The following is a 27,610-nucleotide window of genomic DNA, read 5'->3' as shown; positions in this document are numbered from 1 at the left end:
GGTGGGTGAGTGAGCTGGTGAGTGGCTGAGCGAGCGAGCGAGCGGGCGGGCGGGGGCACGCTCTGCAAGCACGGCCCTCTCCCTCTGTGCCGACGGTGCCAGCGGGTAGAAGCCCGCCACCCAACTGCCCAACTGCGGTGCGGCAGCGGCCGGGCAAAGGGGGGGACCACGCAGGCAGACGGCGGAGACGCCATGAGGAGGAGGAGGAGCAGGAGGAGGAGGAAGGGCAGAAGACGCCGTAGGACAACCGAGAAGCACGCGCGTGAGACGAGGACGACACCGCTTTCAAACGGCTCGGGAGACATCCATGCCAGGCTGCGGGCGCGGAGGGACAGAGTGGTCAACTCTCGGTTACCCACGGCGACCGCGGCGGATTCGCCCGCAGGCCCCTCGCGTGCCGAACTTTCTGACCGGCGCATCTTGGGGCCAGCACAATCACCACCACCACCACCACCACCGCCTCCGTCGATTCGCGCGGCCCGCTCACGTCGCCGCTAGACTACGCGCAAAAAAAACGCGTCGCTCACTTGCGCCCGTGCCCGACTTTCTAACCGGCGTCCACCACCACCGCCACCGCCGCCGCCGCCATCATCATCATCCAGTCAACGACTCGACCCCAATTTCAGGCTCGCCCACGCGGCAGGTGGAGGCGGCTGGGGGAGGAAGCTCCCGGCTATCGACGGGGCGAGCGGGGTTTGGCACGTCCCGGGTGGTTGTTTTGGCCCGAGGTTGATTCCTCAGTGATAATTTTAAGGCGCAAAGCCCGGCTAACCAAGAGTTGACCGCAGTAGGGCATGGGTTTTTGGGGGGTGCTGACGAGCGGGGTAACAGTGGTGGCGATGGTGGCGGTGATGATGGTGACGGTGGCGGTAGTGGTGTTGATGGTGGCTGGTAACGGTGGTGGTGGCAGTGGTGGCGACGATGGTGGTGGCGATGGCAATGACAACGTTGACGGTGATAGTGGTGGTAGTGGTGGTAGTGGTGTTGATGGTAGTGGTGTTGATGGTGGTGGTAACGGTGGTAGTGGTGGTGGCGACGATGGTGGTGGCGATGGCAAATGACAACGTTGACGGTGATGATGGTGACGGTGGTGGTGGTGGAAGTGGTGGTGATGGTAGTCGTGTTGATGGTAGTGGTAATGGTGCTGGAAGTGGTGGTGATGGTAATGGTGGCCAGAGTGGTGGTCACGGGGAGTTTAGGGTCAGGAAAGGTCAATAAAAAGATCGTCAAAAGGGATCCCGGAATGTCCCTGGAAGGTGTTAACTACCTCGCCCGGTATACAGGAGGTCATGGGTTCGAACCCGACCCCCCCCCCCCTTACACCTGTTGTACATTTCGAGTCCGCGTGTGTCTCTCCCCGTGGTCACGTGGATTTTTCTCCCGGGTCCTCCGGTTTTTTCCCACGACGTTTAGAATCGCAACATCACGCCGTCTCGTATGCTTAGCTGCTTGCTACTGCTGCTGCTACAATTGTCCACACGGCGATGACGAAAAGCCACTCCGTTGAGCCGCTATTACTTGCGACGGCCCAGGTCGCTTCGGATGAAAAGAGCTAAATCGATCGGTGGGGCCTTACCTGGTAAAAAAAAAATAGTTTCATCTTGATTTGAAGCTTTCGTGACTGCAGCAAAATTATATTTCTAACTACGTGACTTTACCGAAAGAAACAATGAGTAAAAACAGTTTAGTTTGGTCCATGGGTCTCTACGTATCTCCATGGTTCTCTGGGTCTCTACGTATCTCTATGGATCTCTATGGATCTCTACGGATCTCTGGGTCTCTACGTATCTCTATGGATCTCTATGGATCTCTGGGTCTCTACGTATCTCTATGGATCTCTGGGTCTCTACGTATCTCTACGTATCTCTATGGATCTCTGGGTCTCTACGTATCTCTACGTATCTCTATGGATCTCTGGGTCTCTACGTATCTCTATGGATCTCTGGGTCTCTACGTATCTCTACGGATCTCTATGGATCTCTGGGTCTCTACGTATCTCTATGGATCTCTGGGTCTCTACGTATCTCTATGGATCTCTGGGTCTCTACGTATCTCTATGGATCTCTATGGATCTCTGGGTCTCTACGTATCTCTACGTATCTCTATGGATCTCTGGGTCTCTACGTATCTCTATGGATCTCTGGGTCTCTACGTATCTCTATGGATCTCTGGGTCTCTACGTATCTCTATGGATCTCTATGGATCTCTGGGTCTCTACGTATCTCTACGGATCTCTATGGATCTCTGGGTCTCTACGTATCTCTATGGATCTCTATGTATCTCTGGGTCTCTACGTATCTCTATGGATCTATATGGATCTCTGGGTCTCTACGTATCTCTATGGATCTCTATGGATCTCTGGGTCTCTACGTATCTCTATGGATCTCTACGTATCTCTACGTATCTCTATAGATCTCTGGGTCTCTACGTATCTCTACGTATCTCTATGGATCTCTGGGTCTCTACGTATCTCTACGTATCTCTATGGATCTCTATGGATCTCTGGGTCTCTACGTATCTCTATGTATCTCTGGATCTCTGGGTCTCTATGTATCTCTATGTATTTCTGGGTCTCTACGTATCTCTATGGATCTCTATGGATCTCTGGGTCTCTACGTATCTCTATGGATCTCTGGGTCTCTACGTATCTCTACGTATCTCTGGATCTCTACATATCTCTATGTATCTCTACGAGGGATCTTTGTCTTTGTAGGTGCTGCTCGCTAACAGCACTTGCCCCTACAGTCTGTTCAGGCTACACGGGGGATCTTTGTCTTTGTAGGTGCTGCTCGCTAACAGCACTTGCCCCTGCAGTCTGTTGCAGGCTACACGGGGTTTCTTTGTCTTTGTAGGTGCTGCTCGCTAACAGCACTTGCCCCTATAGTCTGTTCAGGCTACACGGGGGATCTTTGTCTTTGTAGGTGCTGCTCGCTAACAGCACTTGCCCCCTACAGTCTGTTCAGGCTACACGGGGGATCTTTGTCTTTGTAGGTGCTGCTCGCTAACAGCACTTGCCCCTACAGTCTGTTCAGGCTACACGGGGGATCTTTGTCTTTGTAGGTGCTGCTCGCTAACAGCACTTGCCCCTACAGTCTGTTCAGGTTACACGGGGGATCTTTGTCTTTGTAGGTGCTGCTCGCTACCAGCACCTGCCCCTACAGTCTGTTCAGGCTACACGGGGGATCTTTGTCTTTGTAGGTGCTGCTCGCTAACAGCACTTGCCCCTACAGTCTGTTCAGGCTACACGGGGGATCTTTGTCTTTGTAGGTGCTGCTCGCTAACAGCACTTGCCCCTGCAGTCTGTTGCAGGCTACACGGGGGATCTTTGTCTTTGTAGGTGCTGCTCGCTAACAGCACTTGCCCCTACAGTCTGTTCAGGCTACACGGGGGATCTTTGTCTTTGTAGGTGCTGCTCGCTAACAGCACTTGCCCCTACAGTCTGTTGCAGGCTACACGGGGGATCTTTGTCTTTGTAGGTGCTGCTCGCTAACAGCACTTGCCCCTACAGTCTGTTGCAGGCTACACGGGGGATCTTTGTCTTTGTAGGTGCTGCTCGCTAACAGCACTTGCCCCTACAGTCTGTTGCAGGCTACACGGGGGATCTTTGTCTTTGTAGGTGCTGCTCGCTAACAGCACTTGCCCCTGCAGTCTGTTGCAGGCTACACGGGGGATCTTTGTCTTTGCAGGTGCTGCTCGCTAACAGCACCTGCCCCTACAGTCTGTTCAGGCTACACGGGGGATCTTTGTCTTTGTAGGTGCTGCTCGCTAACAGCACTTGCCCCTACAGTCTGTTGCAGGCTACACGGGGGATCTTTGTCTTTGTAGGTGCTGCTCGCTAACAGCACTTGCCCCTGCAGTCTGTTGCAGGCTACACGGGGGATCTTTGTCTTTGTAGGTGCTGCTCGCTAACAGCACTTGCCCCTGCAGTCTGTTCAGGCTACACGGGGGATCTTTGCCTTTAAGCATGGGTCTCTGCAGATCGATGGGTCGTCCCCCTCTAGGAGTCTGTAGAAACACACGCTCGGCAGATTTGGCTGCTACCATAAATTTCCGCGCGATGACGACATCAGCCACTTTGTTGAGCGGCTATCGTTTGCGACGACTCAGCGGGGGGGGCGGGGGGGGGCCTTACACCCGGGCAGGAAGGAATAGTTGCGCGCAGAGCGAAAGCATGGTCAGAAAATAAAATCGAGAGAGATTTATCGGGGAAAAGGTCGAGTCATGATCGGGGGTTATGATCGGTCAGGGAACCTGGTGGAGAGGTGGATTAACAAGTGCATGACGAGGCCGAGACGAGGAGGAGAGGCGGACGATGGTGGGGGGGGGGTGTGGACGAAGGTGGATGAGGAGGTGGAGAGGAGCAGGCAGATGATGAGGATGTGGAGGAAGCGGGCGGACGAGGTGGATGACATCGAGGAGGTGGATGCGAGAGGTGAGGAGGAGGAGAGAGACAAGAAACCAGGGGGTCAAACATGTACCTGCACCGGCACTCATCCGTCTGTCCACCACATAGGGAACTTAGAGGGGGAGGAGGGGGGGCGGGAGGGGGGGCAAAGGGGTGAGGAGGAGGAGGAGGAGGGGACACGTATCGTCAAGACAATGGAAGGAGCAAGGGTGTCCACCAACACAGAAACAAAGCAACAGTGACTGGCACACACAGTGGGTGGGTGGGCGGGCGGGCGAGGGGGGGCGCCAGGGCTGTTATCCAGAGTGTGCAGGCGGTGCAACTGCACCAGGTGAGGTAGGTGGTGGTGGGGGTGGAGGGGGTGCGGGTACGGATATGACCCCCCCACAAACACACACACACACATACACCTGGCGGGCGATCCGTCACGGGCGCTCGCCCGCCCGCTCGCTCACCCGCTCGTTCATCCACCCACCCGCTCATCCACCCACAAGCTCGCTCGCTCACCCGCTCGTTCATCCACCCACCCGCTCATCCACTCACAAGCTCGCTCGCTCACCCGCTCGTTCATCCACCCACCCGCTCATCCACCCACAAGCCCGCTCGCTCACCCGCTCGTTCATCCACCCACCCGCTCATCCACCCACAAGCTCGCTCGTTCACTCAATCACCTGCTCATTCATCCACCCACAATCTCGCTCGCTCACTCACCCGCTCGTTCATTCATCCACCCACCCGCTCATCCACCCACAAGCTCGCTCGTTCACTCAATCACCTGCTCATTCATCCACCCACAATCTCGCTCGCTCACTCACCCGCTCGTTCATTCATCCACCCACCCGCTCATCCACCCACAAGCTCGCTCGTTCACTCAATCACCTGCTCATTCATCCACCCACAATCTCGCTCGCTCACTCACCCGCTCGTTCATTCATCCACCCACCCGCTCATCCACCCACAAGCTCGCTCGTTCACTCAATCACCTGCTCATTCATCCAACCACAATCTCGCTCGCTCACTCACCCGCTCGTTCATTCATCCACCCACCGGCTCATCCACCCACAAACTCGTTCACTCAATCACCTGCTCATTCATCCACCCACCCACAATCTCGCTCGCTCACTCACCCGCTCGTTCATTCATCCACCCACCCGCTCATCCACCCACAAAACTCGTTCACTCAATCACCTGCTCATTCATCCACCCACAATCTCGCTCGCTCACTCACCCGCTCGTTCATTCATCCACCCACCCGCTCATCCACCCACAAGCTCGCTCGTTCACTCAATCACCTGCTCATTCATCCACCCACAATCTCGCTCGCTCACTCACCCGCTCGTTCATTCATCCACCCACCCGCTCATCCACCCACAAGCTCGCTCGTTCACTCAATCACCTGCTCATTCATCCACCCACAATCTCGCTCGCTCACTCACCCGCTCGTTCATTCATCCACCCACCCGCTCATCCACCCACAAGCTCGCTCGTTCACTCAATCACCTGCTCATTCATCCAACCACAATCTCGCTCGCTCACTCACCCGCTCGTTCATTCATCCACCCACCGGCTCATCCACCCACAAACTCGTTCACTCAATCACCTGCTCATTCATCCACCCACCCACAATCTCGCTCGCTCACTCACCCGCTCGTTCATTCATCCACCCACCCGCTCATCCACCCACAAAACTCGTTCACTCAATCACCTGCTCATTCATCCACCCACAATCTCGCTCGCTCACTCACCCGCTCGTTCATTCATCCACCCACCGGCTCATCCACCCACAAGCTCGTTCACTCATCCGCTCGTTTATCCACCCACGCGCTCACCCACCTGCTCGTTCGCTTGCTCACTCACTCCTCACCCGGTCGGTCATCCGCCCGCCCGCTCATCCAACCGCTCGCTCGATCACCCACGCGCTCGCTCGCTCACACACCCACCCGCTCGCTCATCAACTTGCTCACTCACTCACCCACCCGCTCAACCACCCACGCACTTATCCAATAACTCACCCACTCGTTCACTCGCCCATTCGCTCACCCGCACACTTCATCATATCGCTTGCTTGCTCAAACACTCACTCAGTTACCACTTGTTCACCCACTCTCTCGCTTACCAGCTCATTCATTCACCCTCTGTACGAGTCTGAGTCTCTGTGCGGGTCTGTGGGTCTGTGGGTCTCTGTGCGGGTCTGTGGGTCTCTGTGCAGGTCTGTGGGTCTCTGTGCGAGTCTGTGGGTCTCTGTGCGAGTCTGTGGGTCTCTGTGCGGGTCTGTGGGTCTCTGTGCGGGTCTGTGGGTCTCTCTGCGGGTCTGTGGGTCTCTGTGCGGGTCTGTGGGTCTCTGTGCGAGTCTGTGGGTCTCTGTGCGAGTCTGTGGGTCTCTGTGCGAGTCTGTGGGTCTCTGTGCGAGTCTGTGGGTCTCTGTGCGAGTCTGTGGGTCTCTGTGCGAGTCTGTGGGTCTCTGTGCGAGTCTGTGGGTCTCTGTGCGAGTCTGTGGGTCTCTGTGCGAGTCTGTGGATCTCTGTGTGAGTCTATGGGTCTCTGCTGTGTGAGTCTATGGGTCTCTGCTGTGTGAGTCTGTGGGTCTCTGTGAGAGTCTGTGGGTCTCTGTGAGAATCTGTGGGTCTCTGAGTGTCTGTGGGTCTCTGTGAGAGTCTGTGGGTCTCTGTGAGAGTCTGTGGGTCTCTGTGCGAGTCTGTGGGTCTCTGTGCGAGTCTGTGGGTCTCTGTGCGAGTCTGTGGGTCTCTGTGCGAGTCTGTGGGTCTCTGTGCGAGTCTGTGGGTCTCTGTGCGAGTCTGTGGGTCTCTGTGAGAGTCTGTGGGTCTCTGTGAGAGTCTGTGGGTCTCTGTGAGAGTCTGTGGGTCTCTGTGGGAGTCTGTGGGTCTCTGTGAGAGTCTGTGGGTGTCTGTGAGAGTCTGTGGGTCTCTGTGAGAGTCTGTGGGTCTCTGTGAGAGTCTGTGGGTCTCTGTGAGAGTCTGTGGTTCTCTGTGAGAGTCTGTGGATTCTCTGTGGGTCTCTGTGAGAGTCTGTGGGTCTCTGTGAGGGTCTGTGGGTCTCTGTGAGCGTCTGTGGGTATCTGTGAGCGTCTGTGGGTATCTGTGAGAGTCTGTGGGTCTCTGTGAGAGCCTGTGGGTCTCTGTGAGAGTCTGTGGGTCTCTGTGAGTCTGTGGGTCTCTGTGCGAGTCTGTGGGTCTCTGTGCGAGTCTGTGGGTCTCTGTGAGAGTCTGTGGGTCTCTGTGAGAGTCTGTGGGTCTCTGTGAGAGTCTGTGGGTCTCTGTGAGAGTCTGTGGGCCTCTGTGAGAGTCTGTGGGTCTCTGTGAGAGTCTGTGGGTCTCTGTGAGAGTCTGTGGGTCTCTGTGAGAGTCTGTGGGTCTCTGTGGGAGTCTGTGGGTCTCTGTGAAGGTCCGTGGGTGTCTGTGAGAGTCTGTGGGTCTCTGAGAGTCTGTGGGTCTCTGTGAGAGTCTGTGGGTCTCTGTGAGAGTCTGTGGGTCTCTGTGAGGGTCTGTGGGTCTCTGTGAGGGTCTGTGGGTCTCTGTGAGGGTCTGTGGGTCTCTGTGAGAGCCTGTGGGTCTCTGTGAGAGCCTGTGGGTCTCTGTGAGAGTATGTGGGTCTCTGTGAGAGTCTGTGGGTCTCTGTGAGAGTCTGTGGGTCTCTGAGAGTCTGTGGGTCTCTGTGAGAGTCTGTGGGTCTCTGTGAGGGTCTGTGGGTCTCTGTGAGGGTCTGTGGGTCTCTGTGAGGGTCTGTGGGTCTCTGTGAGAGCCTGTGGGTCTCTGTGAGAGCCTGTGGGTCTCTGTGAGAGTATGTGGGTCTCTGTGAGAGTCTGTGAGTCTCTGTGAGAGTCTGTGGGTCTCTGTGAGAGTCTGTGGGTCTCTGTGAGAGTCTGTGGGTCTCTGTGAGAGTCTGTGGGTCTCTGTGAGAGTCTGTGGGTCTCTGTGGGAGTCTGTGGGTGTCTGTGAGAGTCTGTGGGTCTCTGTGAGAGTCTGTGGGTCTCTGTGAGAGTCTGTGGGTCTCTGTGAGGGTCTGTGGGTCTCTGTGAGGGTCTGTGGGTCTCTGTGAGAGACTGTGGGTCTCTGTGCGAGTCTGTGGGTCTCTGTGAGAGTCTGTGGGTCTCTGTGAGAGTCTGTGGGTCTCTGTGAGAGTCTGTGGTTCTCTGTGAGGGTCTGTGGTTCTCTGTGAGAGTCTGTGGGTCTCTGTGAGAGTCTGTGGGTCTCTGTGAGAGTCTGTGGGTCTCTGTGAGAGTCTGTGGTTCTCTGTGAGGGTCTGTGGTTCTCTGTGGGTCTCTGTGAGAGTCTGTGGGTCACTGTGGGTCTCTGTGAGAGTCTGTGGGACTCTGTGAGAGTCTGTGGGTCTCTGAGAGCCTGTGGGTCTCTGTGAGCGTCTGTGGGACTCTGTGGGAGTCTGTGGGTCTCTGTGAGAGTCTGTTGTCAGTGCTGCTGGTTTGGTGCACAAAGACAGACAATAACAATCACAACAACCGAAGAGCCTCCTTGTCATGAACATCACCGAGTGTGGAGGCTTAAAGAAAAGGTCCCCCGTGTAGCCTTCACCAGGCTGTTGGGACGAGTGTTGTTGATGAGCATCACCGATGAAGGCTGGCAAGGCACACGAGGGGGTGGGTGGCCAGCACCACGCCCGGCCACCTTTGTCTCCCCAGAGGCGATGTTTACTCACGCAACAATTCATACACATGCACAGACAGACACACACAGACAGACACACACAGACACACAAAGCCAAACATCCCCCGTATAGCCTTAACAGACATAGGGCAAGTGCTGTTAGCGAGCACCGATCAAGGCCGGCACGGCACAGGAGGGGGTGGGTTGCCAACACCAAGCCCGACCACCATTTGTCTCCACAGTGGCGATGTTTACACACCAGACAAACACACACACACACGCACAGACACACACGCACAAAGACACACACACAAAGACACAGACACACACACAGACATCCACATGCACAAAGACACAGACACAAACGCACAAAAACAACCACACACACATGCACAGACACAAACACACACAAAGACACATCCACACGCACAAAGACAACCACATGCACAGACACAAACACACACACAGACACACATCCACACACACATGCACAGACACCCACACAGACACATCCACACACACACAGACACACACGCACAAAGACAACCACACACACATGCACAGACACACACACGCACACAAAGACACGCATGCATGAAGACATGCACATCCACACACACACAACACATCCACACACACACAACACATCCACACACACACACAACACATCCACACACACACAACACATCCACACACACAGACACACACACAAAGACACATCCACACACACAGACACACACGCACACGCAGAAAGATACCCACACACAAAGACACGCATGCACGAAGACATGCACATCCACACACACACAACACATCCACACACACACAACACATCCACAACACATTCACACACAGACGCACAACACATCAACACACACAACACATCCACACACACAACACATCCACACACACACAACACATCCACACACACACAACACATCCACACACACACAACACATCCACACACACAGACACACACACACACAACACATCCACACACACAAAGACACATCCACACACACACACAGACACAGACGCGCGTGCGACAGGGATCCGACGATACTCACTGTATCCCATGCCCTGCAGGAAATACTTGAACGCTTCCGTGAGTTTGCCGGGCTGCGGAGAGATGACACCGCCAATGCCCAGCGTGAGCCTAGCACGAGCCTCAACGCCACGGACGCACGCACGTACGCGTGTGTGTGTATGTGCGTACGCACCGTACGCAGCCAACCACGCTAATGTCTGTGTGGTGAGTCTGTGGGTCTCTGTGTGGCGAGTCTATGGGTCTCTGTGTGGCGAGTCTATGGGTCTCTGTGTGGCGAGTCTATGGGTCTCTGTGTGTGAATCTATGGGTCTCTGTGTGGCGAGTCTTTGGGTCTCTGTGTGGCGAGTCTATGGGTCTCTGTGTGGAGAGTCTATGGGTCTCTGTGTGGAGAGTCTATGGGTCTCTGTGTGGAGAGTCTATGGGTCTCTGTGTGATGAGTCTGTGGGTCTCTGTGTGGTGCGTCTGTGGGTCTCTGTGTGGTGCGTCTGTGGGTCTCTGTGTGGTGAGTCTGTGGGTCTCTGTGTGATGAGTCTATGGGTCTCTGTGTGGTGAGTCTATGGGTCTCTGTGTGGTGAGTCTGTGGGTCTCTGTGTGATGAGTCTGTGGGTCTCTGTGTGGTGAGTCTGTGGGTCTCTGTGTGATGAGTCTATGGGTCTCTGTGTGGTGAGTATGTGGGTCTCTGTGTGATGAGTCTGTGGGTCTCTGTGTGGTGAGTCTGTGGGTCTCTGTGTGATGAGTCTATGGGTCTCTGTGTGGTGAGTCTGTGGGTCTCTGTGTGGTGAGTCTGTGGGTCTCTGTGTGGTGAGTCTGTGGGTCTCTGTGTGGTGAGTCTGTGGGTCTCTGTGTGGTGAGTCTGTGGGTCTCTGTGTGGTGAGTCTGTGGGTCTCTGTGTGATGAGTCTGTGGGTCTCTGTGTGGTGAGTCTGTGGGTCTCTGTGTGGTGAGTCTGTGGGTCTCTGTGTGGTGAGTCTGTGGGTCTCTGTGTGGTGAGTCTGTGGGTCTCTGTGTGGTGAGTCTGTGGGTCTCTGTGTGGTGAGTCTGTGGGTCTCTGTGTGGTGAGTCTGTGGGTCTCTGTGTGGTGAGTCTGTGGGTCTCTGTGTGGTGAGTCTGTGGGTGTCTGTGTGATGAGTCTATGGGTCTCTGAGTGGGTGTGTGTATGGGTCTCTGTGTGGTGAGTCTGTGGGTCTCTGTGTGGTGAGTCTGTGGGTCTCTGTGTGGTGCGTCTATGGGTTTCTGTGCGGTGAGTCTGTGGGTCTTTCTGTGTGGTGAGTCTGTGGGTGTCTGTGTGGTGAGTCTGTGGGTCTCTGTGGTGAGTCTATGGGTCTCTGTGTGGTGAGTCTATGAGTCTCTGTGTGGCGAGTCTATGGGTCTCTGTGTGGCGAGTCTATGGGTTTGTGTGGTGAGTCTATGGGTCTGTGTGGCGAGTCTATGGGTCTCTGTGTGGCGAGTCTATGGGTCTCTGTGTGATGAGTCTATGGGTCTCTGTGTGGTGAGTCTATGGGTCTCTGTGTGGTGAGTCTATGGGTCTCTGTTGTGTGGTGAGTCTATGGGTCTCTGTTGTGTGGCGAGTCTATGGGTCTCTGTGAGTCTATGGGTCTCTTTGAGTCTATGGGTCTCTGTGTGAGTCCATGGGTCTCTGCGTCAGTCCATGGGTCTCTGCGTGAGTCCATGGGTCTCTGCGTGAGTCCATGAGTCTCTCTGTGAGTCTATGGGTCTCTGTGTGAGTCTATGGGTCTCTGTGTGAATCTATGGGTCTCTGTGCGAGTCCATGGGGCTCTGCGCGAGTCCATGGGTCTCTGTGCGAGTCCATGGGTCTCTGTGCGAGTCCATGGGTCTCTGTGCGAGTCCATGGGTCTCTGTGTGAGTCTATTGATGGTGGGTGGATGGCAGGTTGAGCGAGTGGGTGGGTGGGTGAGTGGGCGAGTGGATAAGTGCCTGGGCGGGTGGGCGAGTGGGTGGGCGGGCGGGCGAGTGGGTGGGCGGGCAGGCGGGTGAGTGGGTGAGCGGGCGAGTGGGCGGTTAAGTGGCTGGCTGGGTGAGTGAGTGGGTGGGTGAGCGCGTGGGCGAGCGGATGAGTGGCTGGGTGAGCGAGCGGGTTGGCAAGTGGACGAGCGAGTGGGTTGAGGGAGTGGGTGGCTGGCCGGGTGCGTGGGCGAGCGGATGAGTGGCTGGGCGAGCGAGCGGGTTGGCAAGTGGACGAGCGAGTGGGTTGAGGGAGTGGGTGGCTGGCCGGGTGCGTGGGCGAGCGGATGAGTGGCTGGGCGAGCGAGCGGGTTGGCAAGTGGACGAGCGAGTGGGTTGAGGGAGTGGGCGAGTGGGCGGCTGGGTGATTGGGCCAGTGGATGAGTGGATGGGTGGCTGAGTGGGTGGGTGGCTGGGCGGACGGGGCGAGTGGGTGACAGGTTGGCTGGCTGGGAGTGCGAGCGAGGGAACCTCTACGTGAGTTAAATAAATGATAACTAACGAATACGACTTCAACGAAACAACCAAAGGGAAACTCATTAATGTGTTTATCTTTTTAAATATCCGATTCGCGCTAGAGTTTACCTGCACCACCTGGGGAAGGCCCCCACAGTCGGCCATCTGTGAACACACACACACAGACGAAGGGTAACCCCCCCCCCGTAATGTGAGCCCTCAACAGACTGTTGGGGCAAGTGCTGTAGGCGAATAGCAGCGCCTATGAAGGGTGTGGGTGGCCAGCACCACGCCCGGCCGCCTTTGTCTTCCCAGTGCTACCACACACACACAGAGACAAAGGTCCCCCACAGTTATCCCTTAACAGACTGCCGGGGGAAAGTGCTTTATAGCAGCAGCATCGGCAGCTATGAAGGCCGGCACAGTTGCACACAAGGTGGTGGCCGGCACCACGCACGCCCGGCCGCCTTTGTCTTCCCAGTGCTGATGTTCACTACGCACCGCACCAGGTACCCAATTAAGGCCGAGTCGACCTTGGGTTTCGTCAATCGGTGTCTCATCAGCAGCAGTCACAGGCTCTGCTTGAATCAACGCTGGTGAACTGCCGCAGATGTTTATAGGCAAGGACCGGTTTCAACATTTAGTGTCTCATCAGCAGCAGTAGCAGTCAAGCTTTGCTCGAACTGCCCAGATGTTTACAGGCTTTGAATGGTCCCCACAATCGGTGTCTCATCAGCAGCGTGACGGTGCGGAAGGCGGTAGACCGTCCGGGACGGTTACCTTCAGCAGCGAGGTGTTGGTTGGGTCTAACCGGGAGTTGCACTCCACCTGTAAAGCACACGCAGGGTAGAGACATCAACATCATCATCATCATCATCCAGCAGTGGACAGACCAAGGTGGTGATGATTATACTGAGAAGCACGTGGATTAGAGGGCACATGCCGGATAGAGACACCATCACCATCACACTGATCTTCATCCAGCAGTGGATAGATCAAGGTGACGGTGATTATACTGAGAGGCAGAGAGAGGAGCACGTGTATTAGAGGGCACATGCCGGCTAGAGACACCATCACCATCACACTGATCTTCATCCAGCAGTGGACAGACCAAGGTGATGGTGATTATGCTGAGAGGCAGAGAGAGGAGCACGTGGATTAGAGTGCACATGCCGGCTAGAGACACCATCACCATCACACTGATCTTCATCCAACAGTGGAGAGACCGCGGTGATGGTGACTATGCTGAGAGGCAGAGAGAGGAGCACGTGGATTAGAGGGCACATGCCGGCTAGAGACACCATCACCATCACACTGATCTTCATCCAACAGTGGATAGACCAAGGTGATGGTGATTATACTGAGAGGCAGAGAGAGGAGCACATGGATTAGAGGGCACATGCCGGCTAGAGACACCATCACCATCACACTAATCTTCATCCGGCAGTGGACAGACCGCGGTGATGGTGGTGCCGGCACACAGAGAAGGGCCGGGGGCTCACGGTGAACTCACCACGGCGTCCACAGCAGGGGAGGTGTCACCCACCACCAGCATCACCGGGCAGCTGCGACACACACAGCCACACACAGCCACACACAGAGACAGAGAGAGACAGGGAGAGACAGAGCGATCCATCATCACGCAATCATCCATCAACCCCTACCTCTCCGCAGGGTGAGTGAGCGGGATGAGTGAGCGGGGTGAGTGAGCGTGGCGAGCGAGCGGGGTGAATGAGCGGGGTGAGCGTGGTGAGTGAACGGGCTGAGTGAGCGGGGTGAGCGAGCGGGGTGGAGTGAGCGAGGTGAGTGAGCGGGGTGAGTGAGCGGGGTGAGTGAGCGGGGTGAGTGAGCGGGGTGAGTGAGCGGGTGAGTGAGCGGGGTGGAGCGAGCGGGGTGAGTGAGCGGGGTGAGTGAGCGTGGTGAGTGAGGGTGGCGAGTGAGCGGGGTGAGTGAGCGGGGTGAGTGAGCGTGGTGAGTGAGGGTGGCGAGTGAGCGGGGTGAGTGAGCGTGGTGAGCGAGCGTGGTGAGTGAGCGGGCTGAGTGAGCGTGGCGAGCGAGCGGGGTGAGCGAGCGGGGTGGAGCGAGCAGGGTGACTGAGCGGGGTGAGTGAGCGTGGTGACTGAGCGGGGTGAGTGAGCGTGGTGAGTGAGCGTGGTGAGTGAGCGTGGTGAGTGAGCGTGGCGAGCGAGCGGGGTGAGCGAGCGGGGTGGAGCGAGCGGGGTGAGTGAGTGGGGTGAGTGAGCGTGGTGAGTGAGCGTGGTGAGTGGGCGGGGTGAGTGAGCGTGGCGAGTGAGCGTGGCGAGCGAGCGGGGACAGCGAGCGGGGTGGAGCGAGCGGGGTGAGTGAGTGGGGTGAGTGAGCGGGGTGAGTGAGCGTGGTGAGTGAGCGTGGTGAGTGAGCGGGGTGAGTGAGCGTGGTGAGTGAGCGTGGCGAGCGAGCGGGGTGAGCGGGGTGGAGCGAGCGGGGTGAGTGAGTGGGGTGAGCGAGCGGGTTGAGTGAGCGTGGTGAGCGAGCGGGTTGAGTGAGCGTGGTGACTGAGCGGGGTGAGTGAGCGGGGTGAGTGAGCGAGAGGGCGTGGCGTGGTGAAAGAGCGAGCGTGGTGAGGAAGTGGCGAGCGTGGTGAGTAAGTGTGGTGAGTGAGTGAGCGGGGTGAGTGAGCGGGGTGAGTGAGCGGGGTGAGTGAGCGGGGTGAGTGAGCGAGAGGGCGTGGCGTGGTGAAAGAGCGAGCGTGGTGAGGAAGTGGCGAGCGTGGTGAGTAAGTGTGGTGAGTGAGTGAGTGAGCGAGCGGGGTGAGTGAGCGGGGTGAGTGAGCGAGAGGGCGTGGCGTGGTGAATGAGCGAGCGTGGTGAGGAAGTGGCGAGCGTGGTGAGTGAGAGGGCGTGGCGTGGTGAATGAGCGTGGTGAGGGAGTGGCGAGCGTGGTGAGTAAGTGTGGTGAGTGAGTGAGTGAGCGAGCGTGGTGAGTGAGCGTGCAAGCTGAGTGAACGTGATGAGCGAGCTGAGTGAACGAGCGAGAGTGGTGATCGAGGTGAGTGAGCTGTGGTGAGCGAGGTGAGTGAACGAGCGAGAGTGGTGAGTGAGCGTGGTGAGTGAGCGGGGTGGAGTGAGCGTGGTGAGCGAGCGTGGTGAGTGATTACGTGATGGTCTTGACGGAAGTGCCCACTGCTCCCTGGACGGGCCGGTACACCTCCAGGTCCCTGCGACTGAGACACCAAAGACACACACATGCTCACTCACCCGCTCACCCACACACTCACTCACCCACACACACACATGCTCACTCACCCGCTCACCCACACACACACATGCTCACACACCCGCACACACTCTCACTCATCCGCTCACTCACCCGCACACACGCTCACCCACACACACACATGCTCACTCACCCGCTCACCCACACACATGCTCACTCACCCGCTCACCCACACACTCACTCACACACATGCTCAATCACCCGCACACATGCTCACTCACCCGCTCACCCACACACACACGCTCACTCACCTGCTCACCCACACACACACACACATGCTCACTCACCCGCTCACCCACACACATGCTCACTCACCCGCTCACCAACACACACACATGCTCAATCACCCGCACACCCACACACTCACTCACCCTTTCACCCACACGCACACACGCTCACTCACCCGCTCACCCACACACACACATGCTCACTCACCCGCTCACCCACACACACACGCTCACTCACCCACACACTCACTCACCCGCTCACCCACACACACACACGCTCACTCACCCACACACTCACTCACCCGCTCACCCACACACACACATGCTCACTCACCCACACACACACGCTCACTCACCCGCTCACCCACACACACACACATGCTCACTCACCCGTACACAAGCTCACTCACCCGGGAATAATGCTATGGACTTGGGGGTGGTGCTATTCATCCGGTGGCATGGTTATTGATCCGGGGGCCAGTGCTATTGATCCGGTGGCATGGTTATTGATCCGGGGGCCAGTGCTATTGATCCGGTGGTGGAGAGGGCGGGGGGGATGCTGTGTCCGTACCTGTCATAGGCGTGCAGGAACAGCGACAGGTTGTACTGATTGATGTCCTGGGCCATGTGCTGGCGGTAGGTCTCAATCAGGTCATGATTGTTCAGGAGCTCCTCCTGCAAGGCAAAGTTCCCCCGTGTAGTCCACACAGGCTGGTGGGGCAAGTGCTTCGTCAGCGAAGACCCATTAAGGCCGTGCGTGCGGACGCCTGTAACTCAGGCGCTCTCTCAGTGTCACCCGACACGGCCATTATGAACCCCGAGACACCCAGACCCAGGGCTCGAACCCAGGACACCCAGTGTCTCCGACACGGCCATCGTGAACCCCCAGAGAGAGAGACACCCAGACCCAGGGCTTGAACCCAGACTCTCAGTGTCTCCGACACGGCCATTATAAACTCCCCGAGAGAGAGAGACACCCAGACCCAGGGCTCGAACCCAGGACTCTCAGTGTCTCCGACACGGCCACTATGAACCCCCTGAGAGAGAGAGACACCCAGACACAGGGCTCGAACCCAGACTCTCAATGTCTCCGACACGGCCATTATAAACTCCCCGAGAGAGAGAGACACCCAGACCCAGGGCTCGAACCCAGGAACCCAGTGTCTCCGTCACGGCCATTATGAACCCCCTGAGAGACACCCAGACCCAGGGCTCGAACCCAGACTCTCAGTGTCTCCGACACGGCCATTATAAACTCCCCGAGAGAGAGAGACACCCAGACCCAGGGCTCGAACCCAGACTCTCAGTGTCTCCGACACGGCCATCATGAACCCCGTGAGAGAGAGAGAGACAACCAGACCCAGGGCTCGAACCCAGACTCTCAGTGTCTCCGACACGGCCATTATGAACCCCCTGATAGAGAGAGACACCCAGACCCAGGGCTCGAACCCAGGACACCCAGTGTCTCCGACACGGGCATCGTGACCCCCCTGAGAGAGAGACACTCAGACCCAGGGCTTGAACCCAGGACACCCAGTGTCTCCGACACGGCCATTATAAACTCCCCTGAGAGAGAGACACCCAGACCCAGGGCTCGAACCCAGGCTCTCAGTGTCTCTGACACGGCCACTATGAACCCCCTGATAGAGAGAGAGAGAGACACCCAGACCCAGGGCTCGAACCCAGACTCTCAGTGTCTCCGACACGGCCACTATGAACCCCCTGATAGAGAGAGACACCCAGACCCAGGGCTCGAACCCAGACTCTCAGTGTCTCCGACACGGCCACTATGAACCCCCTGAGAGAGAGAGACACCCAGACCCAGGGCTCGAACCCAGGCTCTCAGTGTCTCCGACACGGCCACTATGAACCCCCTGATAGAGAGAGACACCCAGACCCAGGGCTCGAACCCAGGCTCTCAGTGTCTCCGACACGGCCACTATGAACCCCCTGAGAGAGAGAGAGAGACATCCAGACCCATGGCTCGAACCCAGACTCTTAGTGTCTCCGACACGGCCATTATGAACCCCGAGAGATACCCAGACACAGGGCTCGAACCCAGACTCTCAGTGTCTCCGACACGGCCATCGTGAACCCCCTGAGAGAGAGACACCCAGACCCAGGGCTCGAACCCAGAACGCCCAGTGTCTCCCGACACGGCCATGATAAACTCCCCGAGAGAGAGAGGCACCCGGACCTCGAACCCCACGATCTCCGCGTCTCCCGACACGGCCATTACGAACCCCGCCGCGCTCGACACAGACACGTAAGGCCCCCAGGCCTCGACCGCACTTGCCTGGCTGAAGTGGTGAGACATGAGGATGTCGGACAGCGTGCTGGTGAACTCGGACAGCTGCAGAGACAACAACACGAAGGCAAAGGTCACCCGCATGGCCTTAGCAGACTGTTGGGGAGAGGGGGGCGGGCAAAGTGCTGCTCGTAGCATGGAGCAGCGACGACGCTAACAAGGGACGTCACTGTAGGGGGGGGGGGGGGGCACACGAAGGGAAGGGTGGGTAGCGTCACGCACGCCCGCCCGGCCGCCTTTGTCTCCCTCGGGGGGCGATGTTTGCACACGGCACCGGGTGCTCGTTTGACGCCGAGTCGACCCAGGGTGTGGGAGGCCTAGGACCGGTTGTTCAAATAATTATCGGTGGTGGTGGTGGTGATGCGGGCAATCGGATTCGGGTCGTCACCGGGTTCGTAGTGCGGTGCGGCGCTAACCGCTGTGCCGCCGCTTCCCCGGGAAACAAGACAAAGATCTAAATTTTTATTTAAAGCTTTCGTGACTGCAGTAATTCATATTCTTAGCTCTTTCGGTAAAGTCACCACGTTGAAGGGAAACAATACAATAATAAAATATATAACAATAAAAAAATTGTTATATATTTTATTATTTTATTGCTTCCCTTCAACGTGACTTTACCGAAAGAGCTAAGAGACAAGACAAAGATCCCCCCTGTAAAGCCTTTCGACAGACTGCAGGGGGGCAAGCGCTGTTCACGAAAACCCGTGAAGGCCCGGAACGAAACAGGCATATCCAATCGCGCGCGCGACCGTCCACCAGTCATGCTGATAAGAGACATCGTGGCGTTCGTGGTAAGGCTGGAGATTGGTGGTCGTGGTGCTAGTAATCGTTGGTGGTGGTGGTGGTGACGACGGCGGTGATGACGGTATTGATGGTGATGGTGCCGGTGATGAGGATTACAAAAGCCATTAAGGGAATGACCAATCTAAATTGGCCCTCCACCCCCCACAGCACTGCCAACCACAGCGTTGCCGCCCGGCACCACGAGGAGGCAGGGGGTTGTTTTTGCCGGACGTGGCCTTTGTAACCACCACAGCGGCCAAATGGAGCCTCTGGACGGGTGCGAGGGACTGGTAACCCCTCCACCTTCAACTAACTACCACCAAACTACGATTTAAAAAATGTAATAAGCTTGTGCCGGAGGCCCCGGTGTGGGACAGGCGTCTATGACGTCTCCTGGCCAAACCCCAATTTGGCGGAGGCAGGAGACTGAATCCTTATCCTCGGGGCTCCTCCAGAAGTAACAAAAAGCCACTACGGATGGCCACGTGGAATGTTCGAACGCTCACTGCGGAGGAGAGACTGCCACGCCTCTGTCGGGAGCTGGACCGGTACCGCCTGGATCTCTGTGGCATTCAGGAGGTCCGATGGACCAGGTCTGGCTCCTGCCACCATGAGGGGTGGACAGTCCTTTACTCGGGGCAAGAGACTGCCAAACAACAGGGAATGCCTCTTCTTCTGAACAAAAGAATGAAGGGGGCGTGGGAGCGTGGCGGTGAGGTGTGGGAAGCTGTAAGCCCCAGACTACTTTGGGCTCGCCTTCCCATCAACCAGAGGCGAGGAAGTGGTGGTCGTAGCTACTTATGCCCCCACCGAAAACGAACATCCGTGGAGGGATGCAGGCAAGGCCAATGAGTCAGATGCCTTTGATGACATCCTGTCACAGGTGCTGGCTAAAGTGGCTCCTCGGGATAGTCATCTTGTTGGGTGACTTCAATGCCCGAGTTGGTCATTATGCTAGCACCTGGTCTGGAGTGATTGGAAGCCATCGGCTAGATCAGCTCAATAACAACGGTAGGAGGCTGCTAGATTTTTGTGCAGCCCATGGGCTTGTAATTACCAATACGCTGTTCCGGCATCGGTGCATCCACACAACTTCATGGATGCATGCCTGGTCCAAGCAAGAACATCTGTTGGACTACCGTTGCTCACGATCATTAAGGACCTTCATGATGGTGAGCGGGCCCGGGTAAAGCTACGTGGCTGGGAGTCAGAGCCATTCCCTGCTCACCTTGGGGTGCGACAGGGATGTCCTCTGGCTCCCACATTATTTAACATCTATTTTGACCACGTAGTTTGTGAAGCCTTCAATAGCTGTACCAGAGGAATTTCCATCTGGTACAGATACAATGGGAGGCTGATCGATGCCCGGGTGCGGTCAAGGGATGGCTCCCTATTGCTCAACCATGTTATGTATGCCGATGATCTGGTAATTGCTGCTCACTCGGAGGAGTTAGAGGCGCAGCTGCTGAACCTGGAGCTTGCCACTAAGAGGTGGGGGACTTACCATCAATCCCACCAAAACTAAGCACCGGCCTGGGTATTTTGTACCATCGGACACTCCACCCCCACAACTCCAAATTGGTGGTAGGGCAGTTGTGGAGAGAGCGGAGAGTTTTCCATACCTGGCCATTGTGCTCATGACCGGTTCCGGTTTGACAACAGAGGTCTCACTCCGAATCAGTCGAGCGGCATTATCTTTTCATTGGTTGCGTAACGCTGTGTGGAAGCTACCTGGTCTGTCGCTACACACGAAACTTCAGGTCTTCACGGCCACAGTCATTCCCTCCCTTCTCTAAGCTTGCGAAACGTGGACCCCCTTAATGGAACATCTTCGCCGGTTAGAAACATTTAGGCTGGTCTGCCTACGATCCATCCTGGGTTTAACCAGGCTGGATTGTGTGAGGAGCTCACAAATCCTTGGAAGATGTGGACAAGGTCCCATCGGTGAGCTCCTCTGGCAGGCAAGGCTGCGTTGGCTGGGTCATGTAACCCGCATGCCCAGCCACCATATGCCTAAACAGCTTTAGTTTGGCTGGATCGAGGGGGCGAAATGGGCGCGGTACGGGCTAGAGAAGAGATGGAGTGATGTGGTACAGGAGGATGTAGAGCTGAGTGGACTTGCCGATGACTGGTACCAGCGGTGTCAATATCAGCGTCGGTGGAGGAGGCTCGTGAAGGATACTACAGCAAGTTGGCACAGGAGGGAGCACAGGTGGTGCATCAGCCAATCCTCTCAGTCAGTCGACCCGTGGCACCTGGGTCTGCCCCGTGACCTCCTGCCAGCGGGCGTTTGATACTTCACGTGGCCTCAATGTGCACATAGCCTGGCACAAGCGTTGTGGTGACGTCACCGCCACTTAGTGGCGCATGGCGATTGTTGTTGGGTGATGATATTGATAGTGATGGTGGTGCTGGTTATGATGGTATTGATAGTGATGGAGGTGCTGGTGATGATGGTATTGATAGTGACGGTGGTAGTGGTGCTGGTGATGATGGTATTGATAGTGATGGTGTTGCTGGTGATGATGGTACTGATAGATGGTGATGCTGGTGATGATGGTACTGATAGTGATGGTGATGATGGTATTGCTAGTGGTGGTGTTGATGGTGCTGTTGATAAAGGTATTGATAGTGGTGGTGCTGGTGATGATGATGATATTGATAGTGGTGATAGTGCTGGTGATGGCATTGATCGTGATGGTGGTGCTGGTGAAGATCGTATTGATAGTGATGGTGGTACTGGTAATGATGATATTGATAGTGGTGATGCTGCTGGTGATGATGGTATTGGTAGTGATGGTGGTGCTGGTGGTGCTGGTGATGGTGGTGGTAGACAATGTGGGTAGGTGGAGTGGGGTGCGTAGGCCCAGCTCCAACACATTAACCAAGTACTGCTGGCTCAATGTCTCCGACACGACCAACCCCCTGAGAGAGACACCCAGACCCAGGGCTTGAACCCAGGATTGCAGTGTCTCCGGCAAAGCCATCATCAACCCCGTGAGAGAGACACCCAGACACAGGGCTCTAACCCAGGTCTCAATGTCTCTGACACGGCCATCGTGAACCCCCTGAGAGACAACACCCAGACCCAGGGCTTGAACCCAGGATCTCAGTGTCTCCGACACGGCCATCGTGACCCCCCCCTTGGAAGACAGAGAGAGAGAGACACCACGAAGCTACCTTGGCTGTGGCCCAGTCGATCCAGCCCTTGGCGCAGGGGTCAATGTTGATGAGAACCAGGCCCTCCAGCAGCTCCGGGTGCTGGAGCTGCAACCACGACAGAGATGAAGCCAAAAGGTCGATGGGTCTCTGTGTGACAAGTCATGGGTCTCTGTGTGAGGAGTCTATGGGTCTCTGCTGTGTGAATCTATGGGTCTCTGTGTGAGGGGTCTATGTGTCTCTATGTGAGGAGTCTATGTGACTGTGTGAGGAGTCTATGGGACTGTGTGAGGAGTCTATGGGTCTCTGTGTGACAAGTCTATGGGTCTCTGTGTGAGGGGTCTATGGGTCTCTGCTGTGTGAATCTATGGGTCTCTGCTGTGTGAGTCTATGGGTCTCTGCTGTGCGAGTCTATGGGTCTCTGCTGTGTGAGTCTATGGGTCTCTGGTGTGCGAGTCTATGGGTCTCTGCTGTGTGAGTCTGTGGGTCTCTGCTGTGCGAGTCTATGGGTCTCTGCTGTGCGAGTCTATGGGTCTCTGCTGTGTGAGTCTATGGGTCTCTGCTGTGTGAGTCTGTGGGTCTCTGCTGTGTGAGTCTATGGGTCTCTGCTGTGAGTCTATGGGTCTCTGCTGTGGGAGTCTATGGGTGTCTGCTGTGTGAGTCTATGGGTGTCTGATATGTGTGTCTATGGGTCTCTGCTGTGTGAGTCTGTGGGTCTCTGCTGTGTGAGTCTATGGGTCTCTGCTGTGGGTCTATGGGTCTCTGCTGTGGGTCTATGGGTCTCTGATGTGTGGGTTTGTGGCTTTCTGCTGTGAGTCTGTGGGTCTCTGCTGTGGGTCTCTGCTGTGGGTCTATGGGTCTCTGCTGTATGAGTCTATGGGTCTCTGTGTGCGAGTCTGTGGGTCTCTGTGTGCGAGTCTGTGGGTCTCTGTGTGCGAGTCTGTGGGTCTCTGTGTGCGAGTCTGTGGGTCTCTGCTGTGTGAGTCTATGGGTCTCTGCTGTGTGAGTCTATGGGTCTCTGCCGTGTGAGTCTATGGGTCTCTGCCGTGTGAGTCTATGGGTCTCTGCTGTGCGAGTCTATGGGTCTCTGCTGTGTGAATTAATGATTCTCTGCTGTGTGAGTCAATGACTATCATGAATCCCTCAAGAGCGTGAGAGACAGGCGCGGGGCTGAATCCCAGGATCTCAGCAGTGCCATCTCAGTCTCTGACATAGCCATTGTGAACCTCCCCACAGAGAGAGGACTCGTGGCGAGCCTCCCCCAGGCACCGTTGTTTGTGGCTCACCGCGAAGCGAGCCAGGATGTTGGCACCGGCGCCAACGCCGATGCCGATGATGCTGCGCAGACTGAAGTGCGTGGCAATCGAGGGTAGCATCTCGGCCAGCTGGTCCATGCTTGGATACTGGTACCTTGGGGAGGGGGAGCCAAAGGTCAACGCCAGTTAGTGCTGCCCCCTTTTTAGCAAGCGCTGCCCCATTTTTAGCAAGTGCCGCCCCCATTTCATCAAGCGCCGCCCCCATTCTATCAAGTGCCGCCCTCTTTTTATCAAGTGCCGCCCCCTTTCGATCAAGTGCTGCCCTAATTTTAACAAGTGCCGCCCCCTTTTTAACAAGTGCCGCCCCCTTTTTATCAAGTGCCGCCCCCTTTTTAACAAGTGCCGCCCCCTTTTTAACAAGTGCCGCCCCCTTTTTAACAAGTGCCGCCCCCTTTTTAACAAGTGCCGCCCCCTTTTTGTCAAGTGCCGCCCCCTTTTTGTCAAGTGCCGCCCCCTTTTTAACAAGTGCCGCCCCCTTTTTAACAAGTGCCGCCCCCTTTTTATCAAGTGCCGCCCCCTTTTTATCAAGTGCCGCCCCCTTTTTATCAAGTGCCGCCCCCTTTTTATCAAGTGCCGCCCCCTTTTTATCAAGTGCCGCCCCCTTTTTATCAAGTGCCGCCCCCTTATTATCAAGTGCCGCCCCCTTTTTAGCAAGTGCCGCCCCCTTTTTATCAAGTGCCGCCCCCTTTTTATCAAGTGCCGCCCCCTTATTATCAAGTGCCGCCCCCTTTTCAGCAAGTGCCGCCCCCTTTTTATCAAGTGCCACCCCCTTTTTATCAAGTGCCCTCCCTTTTTATCAAGTGCCGCCCCCTTTTTATCAAGTGCCGCCCCATTTTTATCAAGTGCCGCCCCCTTTTTTACGAAGCGCCGCCCCCTTTTTACGAAGCGCCGCCCCCTTTTTATCAAGCGCCGGCCTCTTTTTATCAAGTGCCGCCCCCCCTCCCACTACGGCTTACACCTGACACGTGACGACAACCACTGGACATCCGTTCAAAACAAGAGCTTCATAGCCGATCGGATTCCTGCAGTATCATTAAATATTTTGATCTACGAGTGCGGCTGGGCACTGCTGCCCTTTTTGAGGCGTGCCACCCACTGCCCACCACCCATTTTGGCATCAGGCTGCCCACCCCCGCCACCGCCCTCCCCCTCCCACTGCGGCCCGCCTACCCGTTGGGGAACTGGGCAGCTCCTTCCTGCTGCCCTGGCGCGTCGATGTGGTAGATGGCGAAGTGCTTGGAGATCTCTTGCATGTCCTCATAGTTGAAGAGCGTGTTGAAGCACGACTTGTCTGCTCAGAGAGGACGAGAAGAGAGGAAAAGAGGTCGCCCGCGCAAGCGGGAATCGAACCTCGGGCTCGTACGTCCGGGTTCGTGAAGTGCGGCGTGCTCACCGCTGCGCCGCCGCTCCCCGCACACACGCAACAGAGACAAAGGACCCCCCCCCCCCCGTGTAGCCTTAACAGACTGTTGGGGCAAGTGCTGTTAGCCTATGAAGGCCGGCACTGTGGCACATGACGGGGGGGGGGGGGGTGGCCAGCACCACGCACGCCCGGCCGCCTTTGTCTCCCCCAAGAGGCGGTGTTTACCACACGCCTCACTGGGTACTCGTTCGAGACGGTCGACCTAGGGGAGGGGCCCAGGACCGGTTGAGATAATCGTCATCGGAGAGTGCTCACTCACGGTTCGGGCGCCCCGTCACGGTAACGGGGAGTGGTCACTCACGGTTCAGGCTCCTGTCACGGTAACGGGGAGTGGTCACTCACGGTTCAGGCCCATGTCGTGGTAGGTGAGGATGACTGGTTTGTTCGCCTTGGGCGAACCGCGCACCGTCACGTGCAGAACGCCATACGCAGTCTCCACATCGTGCTCCTGCAACTCAACGCGCACACACACACACACAACGTACACACCACACATTCACGTGACGCATATACACACACACAACGTACACACCACACATTCACGTGACGCATATACACACACACAACGTACACACCACACATTCACGTGACGCATATATACACACACAATGTACACACCACACATTCATGTGACGCATATACACACACACACACAACGTACACACACACACACATTCACGTGACGCATATACACACACACACAATGTACACACCACACATTCACGTGACGCATATACACACACACACAACGTACACACACACACAACGTACACACACACATTCACGTGACGCATATACACACACACAACGTACACACACACATTCACGTGACGCATATACACACACACAACGTACACAACACACATTCACGTGACACATATACACACACACACAACGTACACACCACACATTCACGTGACGCACACACACACACAATGTACACACACACATTCACGTGATGCATATACACACACAATGTACACACACACATTCACGTGACGCATATACACACACACAATGTACACACACACACATTCACGTGACGCATATACACACACACAATGTACACAAAACACAGACAATGTACACAACACACATTCACGTGATGCATATACACGCCGCATGTAGACAACGGACATTACACACGTAACCCGTATATACACACACAAACAACACACATACAGGGACTCCTCTACTTACGAACACTCGACTTACGAACTTTCAGAGATACGTAAGTTCAACCGCCGTGCAATAGATGGCGGTGGTGGCATCTACATCTGCAGAAAATTAAGAACCAGTGGCATCTACATCTGCAGAACGTGAAAAACCCATGCCATCTACATCTGCAGTGAGGGAAAAAAGTATTTGATCCCCTGCTGATTTTGTACGTTTGCCCACTGACAAAGAAATGATCAGTCTAAAATTTTAACGGTAGGTTTATTTGAACAGTGAGAGACAGAATAACAAAAAAAATCCGGGAAAACGCACGTCAAAAATGTTATAAATTGATTTGCATTTTAATGAGGGAAATAAGTATTTGACCCCTCTGCAAAAAATGACTTAGTACTTGGTGGCAAAACCCTTGTTGGCAATCACAGAGGTCAGACGTTTCTTGTAGTTGGCCACCAGGTTTGCACACATCTCAGGAGGGATTTTGTCCCACTCCTCTTTGCAGATCTTCTCCCAAGTCATTAAGGTTTCGAGGCTGACGTTTGGCAACTCGAACCTTCAGCTCCCTCCACAGATTTTCTATGGGATTAAGGTCTGGAGACTGGCTAGGCCACTACCAGGACCTTAATGTGCTTCTTCTTGAGCCACTCCTTTGTTGCCTTGGCCGAGTGTTTTTGGTCATTGTCATGCTGGAATACCCATCCACGACCCATTTTCAATGCCCTGGCTGAGGGAAGGAGGTTCTCACCCAAGATCTGACGGTACATGGTCCCGTCCATCGTCCCTTTGATGCGGTGAAATTTTCCTGTCCCATTAGCAGAAAAACACCCCAAAGCATGTTTCCACCTCCATGTTTGACGGTGGAGATGGTGTTCTTGGGGTCATAGGCAGCATTTCTCCTCCTCAAAACACGGCGAGTTGAGTTGATACCAAAGAGCTCCATTTTGATCTCATCTGACCACAACACTTTCACCCAGTTGTCCTCTGAATCATTCCGATGTTCATTGGCAAACTTCAGACGGGCATGTATATGTCCTTTCTTGAGCAGGGGGACCTTGCGGGCGCTGCAGGATTTCAGTCCTTCACGGCATAGTGTGTTACCAATCGTTTTCTTGGTGACTATGGTCCCAGCTGCCTTGAGATCATTGACAAGATCCTCCCGTGTAGTTCTGGGCTGATTCCTCACCGTTCTCATGATCATTGCAACTCCACGAGGTGAGATCTTGCATGGAGCCCCAGGCCGAAGGACATTGACAGTTCTTTTGTGTTTCTTCCATTTGCGAATAATCGCACCAACTGTTGTCACCTTCTCACCAAGCTGCTTGGCAATGGTCTTGTAGCCCATTCCAGCCTTGTGTAGGCCTACAATCTTGTCCCTGACATCCTCGGAGAGCTCTTTGGTCTTGGCCATGGTGGAGAGTTTGGAATCCGATTGATTGCTTCTGTGGACAGGTGTCTTTTATACAGGTAACAAGCTGAG

At 55.7% G+C, this 27,610-nt stretch overlaps 1 protein-coding gene across 6 annotated transcripts in view; it reads right to left on the bottom strand.

Annotated features, from left to right (window-relative positions):
* The window catches only part of LOC142906713 (protein NDRG3-like), an 82,754-nt gene that overhangs the window by 2,441 nt on the left and 52,703 nt on the right, over positions 1 to 27,610 (bottom strand). For 5 of the 6 annotated variants that reach the window (XM_076055079.1, XM_076055078.1, XM_076055081.1 and 2 more), the window contains 12 exons: positions 25,303 to 25,408; positions 24,708 to 24,828; positions 23,508 to 23,631; positions 22,243 to 22,329; positions 18,268 to 18,324; positions 16,543 to 16,646; positions 15,626 to 15,691; positions 14,003 to 14,054; positions 13,270 to 13,317; positions 12,619 to 12,654; positions 10,092 to 10,143; positions 4,479 to 4,517 (listed from right to left, as the gene is read on the bottom strand). In XM_076055079.1, coding sequence (XP_075911194.1) covers positions 4,479 to 4,517; positions 10,092 to 10,143; positions 12,619 to 12,654; positions 13,270 to 13,317; positions 14,003 to 14,054; positions 15,626 to 15,691; positions 16,543 to 16,646; positions 18,268 to 18,324; positions 22,243 to 22,329; positions 23,508 to 23,631; positions 24,708 to 24,828; positions 25,303 to 25,408 — 892 coding nt within the window. The remainder of the gene's footprint in view (positions 1 to 4,478; positions 4,518 to 10,091; positions 10,144 to 12,618; positions 12,655 to 13,269; positions 13,318 to 14,002; positions 14,055 to 15,625; positions 15,692 to 16,542; positions 16,647 to 18,267; positions 18,325 to 22,242; positions 22,330 to 23,507; positions 23,632 to 24,707; positions 24,829 to 25,302; positions 25,409 to 27,610) is intronic. The other variant, XM_076055077.1, reaches the window with a different exon arrangement.

Source organism: Petromyzon marinus, chromosome 69 (genome assembly GCF_048934315.1).
Source record: "Petromyzon marinus isolate PM22_M1 ecotype Great Lakes invasive population chromosome 69, UKy_Petmar_22M1.pri1.0, whole genome shotgun sequence".
NCBI lineage: Eukaryota > Metazoa > Chordata > Hyperoartia > Petromyzontiformes > Petromyzontidae > Petromyzon > Petromyzon marinus.
Note: the sequence above shows the minus strand (reverse complement) of the source record. Positions and strands in the feature narration are given on the sequence as shown.